This window comes from Protomyctophum parallelum (genome assembly GCF_964188405.1).
Source record: "Protomyctophum parallelum genome assembly, chromosome: 8".
Classification (NCBI taxonomy): Eukaryota; Metazoa; Chordata; class Actinopteri; order Myctophiformes; family Myctophidae; genus Protomyctophum; species Protomyctophum parallelum.
In genome coordinates this window covers 7,672,096-7,687,267 of record NC_139703.1, presented here as the reverse complement: position 1 = coordinate 7,687,267, position 15,172 = coordinate 7,672,096, and the positions used below count along the sequence as shown (strand labels likewise).

At 41.5% G+C, this 15,172-nt stretch overlaps 1 protein-coding gene across 2 annotated transcripts; it reads right to left on the bottom strand.

Annotated features, from left to right (window-relative positions):
- Positions 1 to 780: 780 nt before the first annotated feature.
- On the bottom strand, positions 781 to 13,984 carry dcaf12 (DDB1 and CUL4 associated factor 12). 2 transcript variants are annotated; one of them, XM_083771501.1, is made up of 9 exons: positions 13,402 to 13,984; positions 7,518 to 7,808; positions 6,225 to 6,500; positions 5,768 to 5,828; positions 5,089 to 5,282; positions 4,700 to 4,765; positions 4,394 to 4,571; positions 3,048 to 3,226; positions 781 to 2,807 (listed from the first exon to the last, which is right to left on the bottom strand). In XM_083771501.1, the coding sequence occupies exons 1-9, from the start codon at positions 13,468 to 13,470 to the stop codon at positions 2,649 to 2,651; spliced, it is 1,473 nt and encodes a 490-aa protein (XP_083627627.1). In that variant the 5' UTR covers positions 13,471 to 13,984; the 3' UTR covers positions 781 to 2,648. The 2 variants fall into 2 exon arrangements, with proteins under 2 accessions (XP_083627627.1, XP_083627628.1); XM_083771502.1 differs by having other exon boundaries at positions 4,409 to 4,571.
- Positions 13,985 to 15,172: the final 1,188 nt, after the last annotated feature.

Genomic DNA, 15,172 nt, shown 5'->3' with positions numbered 1-15,172 from the left:
TAAAGGTACCAATGTATTGGTATCAGAATGTACTTAAAGTACAAAGATCCGTCTGAACTGAGTGGTGCTATAGGCCTACTACATACATAAGGACTGTACACATTGCACGTATAAGAGTGGCTAGCACCACTCAAAAAACAAGTAGAAAGTACTCTCATTATGCAGAATATGCCATTTCACAAGTTTTCAAATGTATAAAACCTTTTGAATGCGTCGTTGTGAGCTGTAGATCAGCTATTTTTAAATGGGCGAAATGTATTCGGGCTAAGTGGGTAATGCATTGTAGCAACTAGTTTTCCACTAATTGTAGTTGAGTAAAAGTCAAATATTTGCCTCCGAGATGAAGGCCTAGTGGAGTAAAAATAAAAGTACTGAAAATACTCTCAAAATTGTACTTATTTACTTTCCACCACTGGAGGTTACAGTGGCGTTGCTTGCCCACAACTTAAGAGCAGATCTACAAGCTTCTGTCAACAGCAGATGGATCTTGCCTTGTAGATCTGTTCCTTGTATGTTGGCAAGAGACACTGCTGTACTACGACTGAAGCCCAGATTCTACTTACTAAACACGTGAAGGTGTATCACGCCAAGAATAGCCGTTGTGAGCCATATTAGATCAGAGAGCTGTTTAGATCTATTCTAGGCGTGCGACACCATCACGTGGGAAAGCATACAATACGCTTAAATTAGGCTCGTCATCTTTAAAGTGGGGTTTAACGATGTGCATAAAAACAAAGGAGAAATGTTACATCAATATACTTTATTTTATCATTATTAACATTTCCTTTTTTTAATAGGTTGGTTTTTGGATGTTGGTATTATACAATATCCTCATACTCAGTAATTTTGTAAAAACATTCATGAGGCATGTATAAAAAAGAGGGCACCACCGAACACAAGGTCAGTCCACACACTTCCTCAAACATATACATAAAAATGTATGCATCTGTCCCTATGCATTATTACACATACATATACATACACATTTATATATAAAACACACCCTAAAATTGATGGTAATTTGTTCCAATTTGGTGGTTGTTAATGGGTTTTCCTTTCGAGGATTGATGTTAAAATTGTGGATAAAAGTTCCATGTAGAAAAGCAAAACTATGTTAGCCTGTGGCAGCCTTTCACAGAAAGACTTGAGGAAGGCAAAAACAACACAGGTCTCTCACACCTCTGCCAACCCCAGGACACTGGCTCTACCACTCAACTCTTGATACAAATGAAGGAAAATGTGTGTTAAGAACTAACAATCACAAGTACTTGCAATGGAAACCAGCTCCAAGGTGGAGCCCAAAAAGCTTGTGTTCACCTCCCTTGTATCTGTCTGAAAATGGCAGAAGATTTATCGGGCAAGGCAAGGTGACTAAGATTTAATTGTATAGAAGGGGTCAAGGAGTGGAGGAAGACTTTGGGTATTCTACCCATTACCCAAAGGCCACAATGTTAGTTCAAATCCGTGATATATTACATAAAAACAGAACTTCTCTGGCAATGTTTAACAATCACAAATGTCAGGACTTGAGCCCAAGATCTGCGCTTGGAATAAACAGAAATAAACAAGTCCTATGAGTGAAGAACAAGGACATCAAAGGACAAGGAGGAAATGCATCCATTAGTGAAGTTGTGGGCCACAATAAGAGGGGGAAAATAAATAATAAAACATATGAATATCATCAAACATGGGGCAAGTTAATCAAATCACACAATCAGAATCAAGAAAATAAAAAAATACATTTGTCAGGATTATTTGCAGGAGAATACCTACATTGCATTCAGCAAACCTAAGTAGTTATTCTTTTACATAGTTTCAGTGAGAAGAAAAAAAAAAGAACACACGGTCGCCTTTTGATTGGGTAGGCATTCCTCCTCGCCTTGCTTCTGATTAGAGAGAAGTTCTCTCTGCAGTCACTCTTCATGACCAGCATAGCACATTACAGCCAATGATCAGGTGTCTTACAGGAGGGGTCTGACTGCACTCCCATTACAGCCAATGATCAGGTGTCTTACAGGAGGGGTCTGACTGCACTCCCATCGAGTGCTTCAAAACAAATCAACTCAACTGTTCATTCCAACTCCTCTCTCGTTTTCCCTTTCTCGTTTTGCCGTCCATTGTGGTGCGTGAAAATTAAAGGGGAACTGTCAGGAGAGGTTTTACATAAGTTTATAACAAAGACACCATGTCAGTCATCGTGGATGAAATCTGCAGGAAAACCCTCACATACAAAGGAAAAACATCAATCATAGTTCAGTCCCTGCAAGCTCAGCATAATTATTGAACCTCCCCCAACCCCCAAAAAAAGTATTAACTTTATTTGTCTGTGTTTTAGAAACCATTTTTGTAGTTTCTCAGTGGCAGATCGTGCAGCTTCTTAGCTGCACTTGTTAATTATCTATACAACTATACAGAGGAAATGAACAGCAGAGGTGAGGGAAACAAAGGGCTTAATGTGTACAAGGACAAGAGAAACAATGCAATCTGTGATCAGGTGGGGCCGGTGGGCGAGTGGGTGCAATATCATGCGCCTGAGTCCACGACTGGGGAATTGATGCAGGAGAGATGACACGACAGTCAATATACACAAACAATGAAGTCGAAGCCAAGTGAGAAGGAGGTGACAGCGAGACAGAGGAGAGACAAGGCTAGCTCCAGAGTCCTGCGTAGTTGCCATGCAGGCCGGAGCAGAGCGGCCCGCCAGCCACGAATAGCTTGGTGCCGGAGTCATCATAACAGTGAGTGTACACCGCGTTGGGGAAGGAGTGGATGTCTGAGAAGTAACTCCTCCACGTCTCATCGTGATTCTGAAAGGCAGTGGAGTGGATAGGAGGGAATGGGAAAGGGAATGAAAGAGAAAAAATTACATCCGTTTTCCTGAATATAACATACATTTATGTCAGGCTGTGATAAATTGCACACATTGAAATGAAAGCAATACAGATAATTTATGACTAAGTGTTTTTATACTGTTCTTGAGTCATTTGTATGCCCAATGCCGTTTTCTCATAAAGTTTCTCACACACCAAGGAAGAAGTTCTACATACCAGCCAGCCCTTGCCTGTAGTGAGCTTGAGGATGCCCTCTCCTGGACGTTGCCTGTACCCACCGGCTGGACTCAAAGGGTTCTCCAGGAATCTATGGGCTCGGATGTCATAGAAGAGTAGGGAGCCTTGACCTGTCCCTACTGTCACTATGTGTTCATAGAAGCTGACAGAGCGGATCCCTGGAAAAACAGAGGTAAAAGCAAAAGTTATAGAGACCTTTGTACAACATTTTCAGATGAAATTGTCTGCCTGCAAATTGTTAAGAGTCAATAGAAAATGTGATCTCTCAATAGAAAATTTCTCCACAGAGCTACAGCCTGCCACAGTGGGAAGACAGTCGCAAATTGTGGTCAAGAAAAGTTGTCCGTCTATCTGGACAGATATGCCCAAATATGGCGATAAGCTCCCCAAAGTCTGGTTCAGCCTGCCAGCCAACTGGCGACTTCATGTTACATGTATTTGAAAAATCACACCCGTGTGAACCGAGTGGTGCAACTCCCCTCTCTCTCTCCCTCTCTCATCTCTGTTTCTGGCACAACAGCGCCCCTACTGGTACTAATAGTCATACTGGTGCTCACAGTCACATGCATGGGTGGGTTAACGTCACATAGGCGGACACAGGTGAACACGGACATTGCTGTTCCTTGGAGTGGTTGCACCACTAAAAAAAAGGAAAGAGGAAAAAACTAACAAAAACTATTATGTATAGTCACTATCAACCATTTTCAAAAAAGATATGAATTGTTTTGTCAACAAGCTCATATGGGCTTGTGGGCCTGCATGTTGTATGGTGAAACGAATCATTATTTTGATATTATTTGCATGCAATAACTTTTGCGCTCTCCAAGCAGCCGGTAGTCTTTTGGGCTTTCTGCACTGTTGTGTAAAACTGAGTAAGTCACAGTAGAGGAAATGGTATCCCGATGGCTGAAACCTTTTAGACAGTTCTTATGGGGAAGAAAACCGTTTATATCAATTTAAATATCACAAGTACACAAACATTTACTTTTAAATTTAGAGAGACAAACATGCTGGTGATTAAAGTGCCAACAAATTAGCTAGGGCTACAATCTATGAATGTGCACATGTGCTGCATGCCTGCCCAGTCTCTTGTAGCCATCAATTCAGGCTGCATTTTGAGAAAACAAGATTTCTATTAAAGTGTTTTAGATCAAAGTACAGGAATTTCCACATGTGATTAAATGTGAGATTAATCATGAACAATTAGAGATACTATGAGAGTTATTGATGACAATTGAATTCCCCTCGGAAGTCAGGGTCTATCTATTTAAGCCAGTTGTGATGTAAAATACAGTATCATGTGAAGTGCACGTTCTAGTGAATACCTGTAGAATACTCACCGCTACCCCTCTCTCTGGAGTTGACGGACTTAATATTTTGTGTGGGCTGCCGTGGATCGAGGAAGGAGACGTGGGCTTGTGAGCCCACAGCATAAACCGACCAGTCCTGTCCATAAGCCAGACACACATTCTCTTTGCAGTGAGGCAGCTTGGTGGACAGCAGCTATCGACGACAAAATGTGAAGAGTAAAACAGTACAGATTGCTGAGATTAGTGCATATGAATAAAGAGAGGACACTTTCACACAACCTCAACACATGGGTCTACTGTTGAATTTCTGCGCTGACATACCTTGCACAGGTTCAGCTCAGCCTTCCAGAGATGGAAATAGCCATCCAAGGAAACAGCACCAAGCTCCTGAGAAGGAACAAAATATGGAAGGCTTCCATTAATTCCATTAGATGCCAATAATTACTAATTACAATACTGAGTATTTTATTTATTACAGACAATACGTCTGTAATACAGACGTATTATGGATGCACTGTATGTGTACAGTATGTTAGTCTGTCCATAAGTTTATCAGACGATGCTGAAAATGGCACAATAAACTTGGACTTTCATGGGGCTCACTAAGCGGCTCACAAAGCGGTTACACTGCAATGCATTGTGAGCTTATAGGTTTGCCATTTTCGTTGCACGACACAATGTGAAAGTATAAATGGGGCATGAAGCCTCACCTTGTGGTTGTTGTTGAAGGCCAGAGCGCGGACCTTACAGTTGTATGGGTTGGTGTACTCCTTGGGGATGTCCTTGAGGGCACGGTGCGAGATGTGGGAGTAGCAGGGAACTCCCTCCTCACTCTGACTCTGCTCTGCCTTGCTCAGTACCTCGTCCGTCACCTCCCACAGGCCCATGGAGCCATCCCTGGACCCTAGATCACACAAACAAGACACCAGATTATTACCTAGGAAAATGAATCCATCTGCTGTGCTAATGTTCTGCCACAATCAGGCTTTGTGACAGGCGACGTGGGGCAGCGCATGACATTTGGATGAGGCAATATGCTTGTGAGAACAACAACATCTGCTGCGTGAGCAAAATGTTTAACATGATCGCATTAAAGGTTTACTAGCCATCATGGATTTTGTTTACCCTTGCTGCTGTAAGGAAATAACTGCACTTATAAAGTCGAGATAACATGGACGACAAAGAACCTGGCTACAGAGGTTAGTGGGATTTAAAAATGAACTGCCCAATGCAGTATTGCTATGATAATTTATTACTCCTGTGGTCTATCTATCAATGTTGAAACCCGCCAGGTTCAGCTTTTTTCACCCCAGTAATACAAATTCCATACCATCACAGAACCCTATCACAACAAAGTATCTTAGGATCAATCGTTTCCAAGTTACTTACCCGACACAGCCATACTGTCACTGATCCATGCAATAGAGAAGATCCAGTCATTGTGGCCTTCCTGAAAGAAGAGACACAACCCTGGTAAAGAGATAACTGGTTGAAAAAAAATAAAAATAAAGAGATGGAGAGAGAGAAGATTTCCAGCGGCACTGGAAGCATCTCCAGAACAATAGTTCATGCTACCGTTCCACTTCAGCATTGCTTTCACTGGCCCAATTATTTTCCCCTCTGCATGATACTAGTTCTGTACGTGAAATTATTGCTAATAATCTCCTCTGAAACGAACTAAACAATTCAACTGGAATTCAAGATCTTTTTGTGGATCTGAATTTAAACGCTTAGTGAAATGCAAACTTAAAACATATGATTGCCAATCCAGAGAGCTATATAAAAGTCAACACAAGAGATTCTTTACTGAAACCTCAGAAAAAAGAAAAAGAAAAGCTAAACTTACATCCCCGACACACACAGGGTCCAGTGTAGGCAGCCTGTAGACAGCCAGACTGTTAGGGTTGTCTCCTCCAGTGGCCAGTAGTGTTCTGGAGGGGTTGAGCTCAATGGCATGGATCCCACAGCCCTGCTGGTCCATCCTGGCGCGAGGGCTCCCTGTGGTGAGAAAATGACCTCCTGCCATCGCACCCACATGTCCAGAAGCTCCACCACGGGACTCTCTGTCCTTCAGCATGGGAATGCACGTTATATCCCCCGACAGGACGTCTGCAAAGAAAAGCTGCAGACACGAGAAAGGAGGACATTAGTTGACGTTTAACTATTTAAAAAAAACTGTTCGCAACAAAAGTTTCACATTTTCAGCTTGAAAATAGCGATTCGAAAGCGGTTGAATGTTACAGAAGAAAATCTACGGACAATCTTGCCTCTAACAATTACAAGCCATTACCTGTACAGCTTCTAATCTAAACTCCCTGATTTAAATCCAGTTCAATCTTTTCTTCTGCCTGAAGCAAAATGCCAGAGACCAGTGGGCCTATTTTCGCTGGTGGCTTATCCCTTATGGCCAAACTTCTTTGCCTTTTTTTTCTTTTTACCATTTCACCAAAACATTTAAATAGCCAATCTACAAGCTCACAACGTGTCAATGTAGATCGACTAATTGAACAATTTTAAAAATGTTTTTCAAAAAAACATAATAATAATAAATAAAAAAGCAAAGAAGTTTAGGTATAAGGGGTAAGGCACTGACAGAAATAGGGCCTCAGGTGTACTACACTGTGCTACTATGCTTATGCTATGTGGCCATTATGTAATGTTTACAATTGAGATCCATGAATCATGGCTCCTAAACAAACTGGGACAATAACCTGGCATACCAGCCACATCAGCATACTCTAGTCTGAAGGGTTGCAAACAGCCTTAGGGGCATCTATCTGAGAATAGCTTGTGTAGAATCTCTCCTTAGCAGAACGATATGACTTCAAATTAATATCACGATTATTACAAACTTTTGCTTCAATCATGATTAATGAACGATTATTTAAAAAATGAAATACAAAGTATAATACAGGGTTATACAGGGCTGATACAGTGGTTATCAGACTAATTGATTTAGTTGATAACAAAATAGATTTGTATTTTTTTTCTTTCATTTTTATTCATTGATGAGAACGAAATATATCCACCCCCCCATCAATCAATCAATTAACCTACATGAGCAAGATTGAGTTGGATATTAGTCCTAAATGTCGGTTTTCGATAGGTTTGAGGTTAATTGCCCAGTCCTACTCCTCACCGTGTTGCATTTGGTCCCACAGACCACATGTCGGTGGTTGAGCCACTGTGAGGCGAACACTTTGTTGAGTCTCCCCAGGGAGAACTCCCTCTCCTTGAGGATGCCGGGGAGTCTGCCTGCGGCGAACCCCCGCAGGCTCTGCTGGAGGCACAGCTCGTGCTGCTGCTGAGGCCGGAACTCGCGGCCACGGAGGGCACACACCACAGAGCGCCGACTGCGCCACCACTGCTGGGCATGACGGGACGATGAAGAGACGCGGCTCCGCTTGTGAGGCGCTTGACACCAGCCCAACTGAGAGAAAAGAAAAAGACAAAAGGTGAGGGGATATCGAGCCGAGGTCTTCTTGGTCGTTTTGTGCAGGCAAAGCGCAGAACTAGAATGCCAAATCCAGGAGCAAAACATTTTCTAATACAAAATGGCCTAATATTTGATTTGTGCCATTACTGTAAAGCTAAAATTAGGGATACACAATATTGACATTCTGGCCGATATTAGAGTACTTTCAAGTTTCAACAGTTAATCAGACTTCAATTCAATTTGTTAATAAACAAATCTACTCCAATTGGGACATTTTTTGTTTAACTTTGAATCCGTTTGTGACCGGCCTTGTAAATTAATCGTCCACACCGAATTTCCAGACTAATATCTAAGCAGTGATATTAGTCTGGCCATGGCTAGCTACAGTTGCTCATATGACCATTCATCCTCACATTATGCACATCTATAAACCCCTTCTTGAGATTCCCATAGCTCATCCAATTCCAAACACTATGACGCATGATCCCTTGACTTCAAAGTAGAGAGGCTGACATTAGTTTGGGATTCCCGCGGGATGGGATTAAAATGTGTATTAATCCCAGGATTCATTTGGACGGGGTGGGAATGAAAAGTCAACGGAAGCGGGCAGGAGCGAGAATGACACCAATTAGCCTCAATATTAATATATTACCACAGATTAACTGGTACCAGATATTTTGAATTAAAACTGCATGAAACAGTATTAAGAACACAAAATACATTGCCTTTCCTAATGAAGCTGTATAATGTATATTACTTAATTAAAACAAAACAAGAAAACAACAGGAGTGGGATGGGAGTCAATCTACCAGGAGTGAATGTCATGAATTCTCTGTCTCTAGTGCCCTGTTCTTAGGTGTTAGTCCGTTTGTTGTGTTTTTGTTTTGTTTTGTTTACTATTATCTGTCTGCAAACCAATTTCCCGCAAGGGACAATAAAGCTAACCTTGAACCTTGAAGGAGTGGGACGGGATGGGATTTTTTTTACTGGGTTGGTATTTTTTGGGTGTGGGATGGGACAGGAGTGAAAATCCAATCCCGTGTCAGTCTCTACTACACACACAACAAATACATTATGTCAAGTCTCATCATTTCCATCTTTGAAATTTTACCCTCCCTCACCTTTAATGTTCTGAACTCTTTACGAGCCAGGCCCATCCCCCAGAGCCCGTCCTCCCAGTTCAGTGACCCAGATTCAAGGAGCCAAATAGGTCAAAGAAGGATCACAGCTTACACACACACACACACACACCTTCACAGACCCTTCCTCAGGAAAGGATCTCAACTATCTCAAGAATTGCGTGACTGGGTATATGAAGGAGGAGGACACAGGACATGTTGACATAGAAGATTGGACAGCTGCGGGTAAACAACACAATGTCCCTCAATTACCATTTAACAATCTTACGTAAAAACCAGCGCAGATCCCACAGACTGCAGAAATAATCTCACTGCAGGGTTCACGTACGATAAATGAAACGGGTGTGTCTCGTCAATCACAGGGTAAAAATGATCGGGTGCTTAAATGACAGCTGAAAATGATGCTCATAATAATGTTGCACACTTTCTCTGGTGTGTAACAGTATGCAGCGCACCACATGATCTATCGCTACGTACGTATCTGGGCACAATTGAACTCTGCTGCAGGGTTTGCCCCAAGAGTTAGCAGGTATTCAATAACCTACACAAATCACGCCAAAAATGTTCATCATGATTGGAATACTTTTTTGGATATTAATTTAACACAGACGAAATGACTGTCCCTGCAATGTTCCCTCCTAGTGGCGTGGCCCTATATGAAGGGTTTGTATGTCCCCCCCAGGCCACCAATGACCATTTGTAAATTGTGGGTGGCAGCTTCAGATGCACATGGACACAATAAATGTCAACAATCACATTAGGGGGGAAAAAAGGGAAAGAAATCTACAATCATGGTTTGCCAACCATCTATGTATTGAAATGGAATATGTTGCAGAGAAAGGCACTGGATAGCTGCCAAGTTCAACACTCTCTGTTGGCATCATTATATTAATGGTTGGCTGTGTCATACCGGACATATCCCTGGCCTGATCTGATCTCCCACTGAGGTCTTGTTGGACAAAAACTCCCCAATGTGTCATAGAGCACCGGCACAGGTATGACATTTCTGAAGCCCAATAATGAGACACAGAGTGGGTAAGCAGAAATTATTCTGTCTCATAATGAGCATTATTGAGGACTAATTATTATATTAAAAATGAACATGGTCGAAGTGCTCCTTTAAGCATCTAACCTATAACATTGTAATATGTTTTAAGTTGGCAGCATAAGCTTAAATGCCTGTCAGATTTGCAGAGGGCGCTGCACTGCTCATCCACGCTGACTCACAAATGTAAAAACCCCTTTGATAAGGGGGTGATAAGAATGCCAACTGTATACCTACCTACACAGTAAAATCACAAGTGCTCATTGAATCACAAAGGCCCCATGAGTTCCATTTGTACGGTGTATGGCGCACAATCAAATGCTGTAAAAATAGCAATATTTTATATGAAAGCGATTACTGAACTCTAAATGGGTCTATTGGATTGACTCACCACACCACCAAACATCTTGAAACAGCCAAAGCTTTTTGGGTAACAGCTGCACTCCTATCACCAACAGCCAAAGGTCAAAGCCTTGGCCCATAATCATTTGTCACATCCCACAGTGTAGCTCTCCCATCTATATTTCTGAACTGGCAAGAGTTCCTATCTGTTGATAGGAACTCTTGCACAGCATTCTGTGTGCCAGCTGTGAGAAAGACTGTAGGTGTAATGGGAAAACCAAGGCAAAGGATATTATGCATTATTGTAATAATACCTCAAATATAGTACGAGTATATTTGCTGTACGATTTGCTGCAGTGTTGGGTCAGACTTGCTCCCGTTGGGTCAGAGTATCGGGGCCGGTTCCGAGTACTTGAGGGTGGTATCTGACAGAGTACCCAATAACTGGGGGGGGGGGGGGGGGGGGGGATTGAGGGCGGTTTTGAAGGATTGATAGTATTGGGCAGTGCATTCCACAGGGGCAGCCTAACAACGGGGCTCCACCAGGCGCGTCAGCGTCGCGTCTCCGTCACCGCCAGGGAATGTTCCCTTTTTAATCAATAAAGGGTGGCTCCACTGCCCGCATTGCATGACTGCATTAAAACTGCCCCGGTTCGTTTGTTGACGCACGCACGCACGCGTGAGGCGCCCGGTGGAGCCCCGGCGTAAGAGAAACCTCCTGAAGGAGGTTGGAGTGGGAGGGGACTGGACGTTGGAGGAGGTGGAAGAAACAATTTTCTCAGCCACTCTATGACATTGTTGTAATGTCAATTCACAACTAATGACCATGCTGTCCTACAACATATAAATAAGTAAAATCTTGAATAGAATGGTAGTCCTGTCCAATGTGCCTCACCTTATCTTAACAGCGTCAGTATCAATTGACCTTGGCTTTGATGACTGACAGTGAGTGACTTTTATTCGGCTCTAAAATAGGAATATGAATCGCGCCTAACTGCTTCCGATGATCAGGCTGGCGGCTTCCTTGCATGCTTTCCTGCATTTCCTGTGTGCGTGTGCAGCACTTGCACTAACCTCGACGACCTTACAGGCATATGCAACGGCTAAACTTATGTAATTTAGATAGCATTGTATGTAGACATACATAGCATAGCACTCTATAATGTATACTCATAGCTTCACTGTACAGATATTCTACTGTTACGGCTCATACATAGTCTGTATTTTCGGTCGTTAGGTGACCACCGAACTACAACATGACGTCACGAGCTGCGGTGAAGAGCAAACCACCGCCACCGCTCCAGCCCTTCTCTCTGTTTTTACTCACCACCGCTCAACGTTATTTCAGCTCCGGTGGTGAGAGCGGTGGTCACCTCACCACTGAAAATCCAGACTATGAATAGGACTTTAGACAGATGTTAGGATATTAGATTTCTCATGATTCTTGATGGCTATTTATGTATTTGACGTATTACCATGTGTTGTTCTTGCTTACTGTAAATCTCTCTGGATTTGGTCTGCTAAATGCCTAAATTGTAAATTGTGTGTGTGGCATGTGGGTTAATGTATCCATTTGTAACAATGTTACTGTAACATTGTTACAGTTAGTTGTACACAGAGTAAATTCAACAGTGAGGATTTTACTGGAAATACTAACTGTGAATGCAGTCCATTTGCGGCCAGGTCACCTGTCAGGGCATTTATTATCATCGCCGTAGTTTGGCGTCAGAATTGAGGCCTCATGCTTTCAACCACATTCACTCACTCCTCCATTCAAATGAAAACACCACACTTAAAATTCGTTCCTTTCAGTTGTACCAAACTACATTTCTGCACTTAAAAATGTCCATGTTATTTTTTTTCACGTCAACAAAATATACAGGCAAGCTAATAGCGTTAACCGCCGTTTTAATCCAATACAAAATGCACGTTTAACGGTCAAAACGATCGCATCGTGTTGACCGACTATAGGTGCACTTTTAGTACAACTTCCAGTTAACGCATTTAGAATGAGATGTATTTCGAAATAATAACGATAAAACTGGGTGTTTATTATTAATGTTACTTCGCGTTAGCCTAGCTATAAGCTAAGAACCAGTGTGAGCCAGCTGTCCGTTGGTCGACCGACCCACCAACGTCCACTCCACAACGGACCATTTTGCGTTCGTGCCGACGGTGCCGTGGAGGACGGCTCGGTTTCCGAACGCAAAACAATATACGTTGATATTGTCGTTATTGTTACATTAACGTTATTTGAACGCTATCTTATTCCACGTCGGCATAGTTAGTTACCCGTGGTTAGCTTAGCATGCTCCACCAGCAGTGGTGGAAAATGTACTCACATTTACACATACTTAAGTAAAAGTATCAATACTGCATTGCAGAAATACTGTCTTACAAGTAAGACATTACAAACTGTACTTAACTACAAAGGTATTGCAAACAATTGGCACATAAATGTACTTTAAGAACCGAAAGTACTCATTATGCAGAAAGTCCTATTTCAGAAGTTAATCAAATGTTTTGAAAATAGCAGATGTTTTCAAATAGAAGATCTACAAGCTTTGCTCCCCCCCCCCCCCCCCCCAATTGGCCGGAAAGGTCAGAAGTGGCTAATAATGTACGTTTTGTAATGCCGTAATAATAATCAAAATATACATAGTTAACTAGTAGTAGTTTTCAAATAACTGTAGTGGAGACGTTGTAAAATGTGGTGGAGAAAGTGCAATCAATATTTGCCTCTGAGGTGTAGTGGAGTAGAAGTAAAACTACAGAATATTGGAAATAAAAATACTGTCCAAGAAAGCTATAAAAAATAAAACAAATCAAGTGTACTCAAGTGCAGTACTTGAGTATATACTTAGTTACTTTACACCACTGGCTGTAGCCTAAGATTTTAGACTCTCGTAGATGTTTTTTTTTTTTAATCGATACTGAAATTTCATGTCAGAATCGATCAAAACATCTACGAGAGTCTAAAATATTCTTAGCCCTACTGACTGCCTGACTAGCTGCTAGTGCTAACACATTGGATGGATTGCATGGTGGTGTAACCGCCTACCTGTTGTTGTGGCTCCTTGTTGCTGGTGGGATCTGCCTTCCTTTTCCTGCTAACTGTTTTTCTCGCCATGGTGGTGGTGGTGGTGTGACAACACAACAGCAGCCAGTCTGCTCACCCACATGGAGGACAACAACGGTGACACCACTACTACTACTGCTGCTGGACCGAGGATCATAAAATAAAATAAACGATAAATGTGCTTGCTAAAACGGTTTAGCTTTAGCTTCAGAAAATGTTGGTTCGTCCGGGGGTTCGTGGCCTACCTCCCTCCGCCGGCCACCAGGAGAACACAACAGGAAGGAAGGAAGTACTGGGGCGATCTAACGTACGACGCGCTAAATGTAAAGCTAAAAACGGCTAACGTTAGCTTCTATGATCAACAAGAAAAAAAATACAAAGTTTATAATTAAATGACAAAAGTAAAAGTAAAAAAAAAAAGATTATTTTATCTTATCCTTTATTCTGTTTCTTCTCTGTCTAATTCTTCTCGTCTATTTTTTCTTTACCCTCCATTCGAGTCAAGTCAGCAGAGGTAAAAAACATTGCAAGGCCCACCTCTCTCTCTCCTCCGCTCCGCTGGGCGCCGCGCAGACGCACACAAATAATACATCAACAACAAGGAGGAGGAGGACGGTCGGTGTTGCCAGATTGCGTGAGAGAAATAAGCAACCAGTTGTCTGAAAACAATCGACTACTAAATCACCCCAAGATTAAAATTAATAATATTGGGGGGGAAAAGTGACTATGTGGAATTTAAAATGTTTTAACAACCCAAATCTTGTTTGGATGTTTTTGGCATATTAAATTAAACATGTTTTCAGATGGCAGTCCTCAAACAAATATATTAATATCAATAATTTGGGGGTTCCTTGACTTGACTTTTGATGAATTGAACAATGTGGACCCTGTTGTAAACAAGTGTAATGCTTAATTGGGTCGTCCACTCACAGTTAACAGTCTTTGTATTGAGTTTGTGCTTAAAATGTACTGTAAATTCTACAAACTGTTAATAAATATTTCAATCAATCAATCAATCAATGAAAATGTAACATCATTAGGAAACAAGCCCCAAAAAACCGCACCGGCAACTACAAATTATTTACACAAGCAATTTAGAGGAACAAGTCCAAAGTCGCTTATAAAAAGCCAACATGGCAACCGGCGTAACCCGAGTCAAGATGAACAAGGATTGTACATTGACGTCACAGCTACGATACGGAAGTGCTTGATAATTTTGTTAAAAAAAGGAAAAAAAGATAATCTAAAATAGGGCTTATTTCTACCCTTTTTTAAAACAGTTAATAAAATATTCAATCAATAAGTCTAAAGCGCTGAAAAGAAGTAGGCCTATAGGCCTACTTATTTTACCCTGGCCTTTTCTAATATTGTATGATTGTAATTGCATGTAACAACATGCACATAAACATGTGCCTGATATGCAAATATATTACGGATGATTTGCACCTAGGCCTATATTTAGCAATTTGCATTTAATTAAATGTAGGCTATTTTAATTATATGAAAATATATGCACATGTAATGCTGTGCAAATAAACATGCATATGTAATTATATAGTGACATGCATATAATGACATCTCAAATGTGCATGTAATTGATATAAATGATTTAAATGATATACACGTTTAATTGCATGTGGTTATTTGAGCACAAATTGTGTCATCGGTCTACACCAGGGGTCCTCAATATGTCCGTACATGGACAAATGTGTCCGTGGCAAGACATGGCATTGTCCGTGCCAAATTCTAGATT

Coding starts and splice junctions, on each gene's coding strand:
- dcaf12 (XM_083771501.1), bottom strand. CDS start 13,470: ATGGCGAGAAAAACAGTTAGCAGGAAAAGGAAGGCAGATCCCACCAGC. Junction 5,829..6,224: donor ACCCTGTGTGTGTCGGGGAT/GTAAGTTTAGCT, acceptor CTCTTCTTTCAG/GAAGGCCACAATGACTGGAT. Junction 3,227..4,393: donor TAGCGGTGAGTATTCTACAG/GTATTCACTAGA, acceptor CTGTTTTTCCAG/GGATCCGCTCTGTCAGCTTC.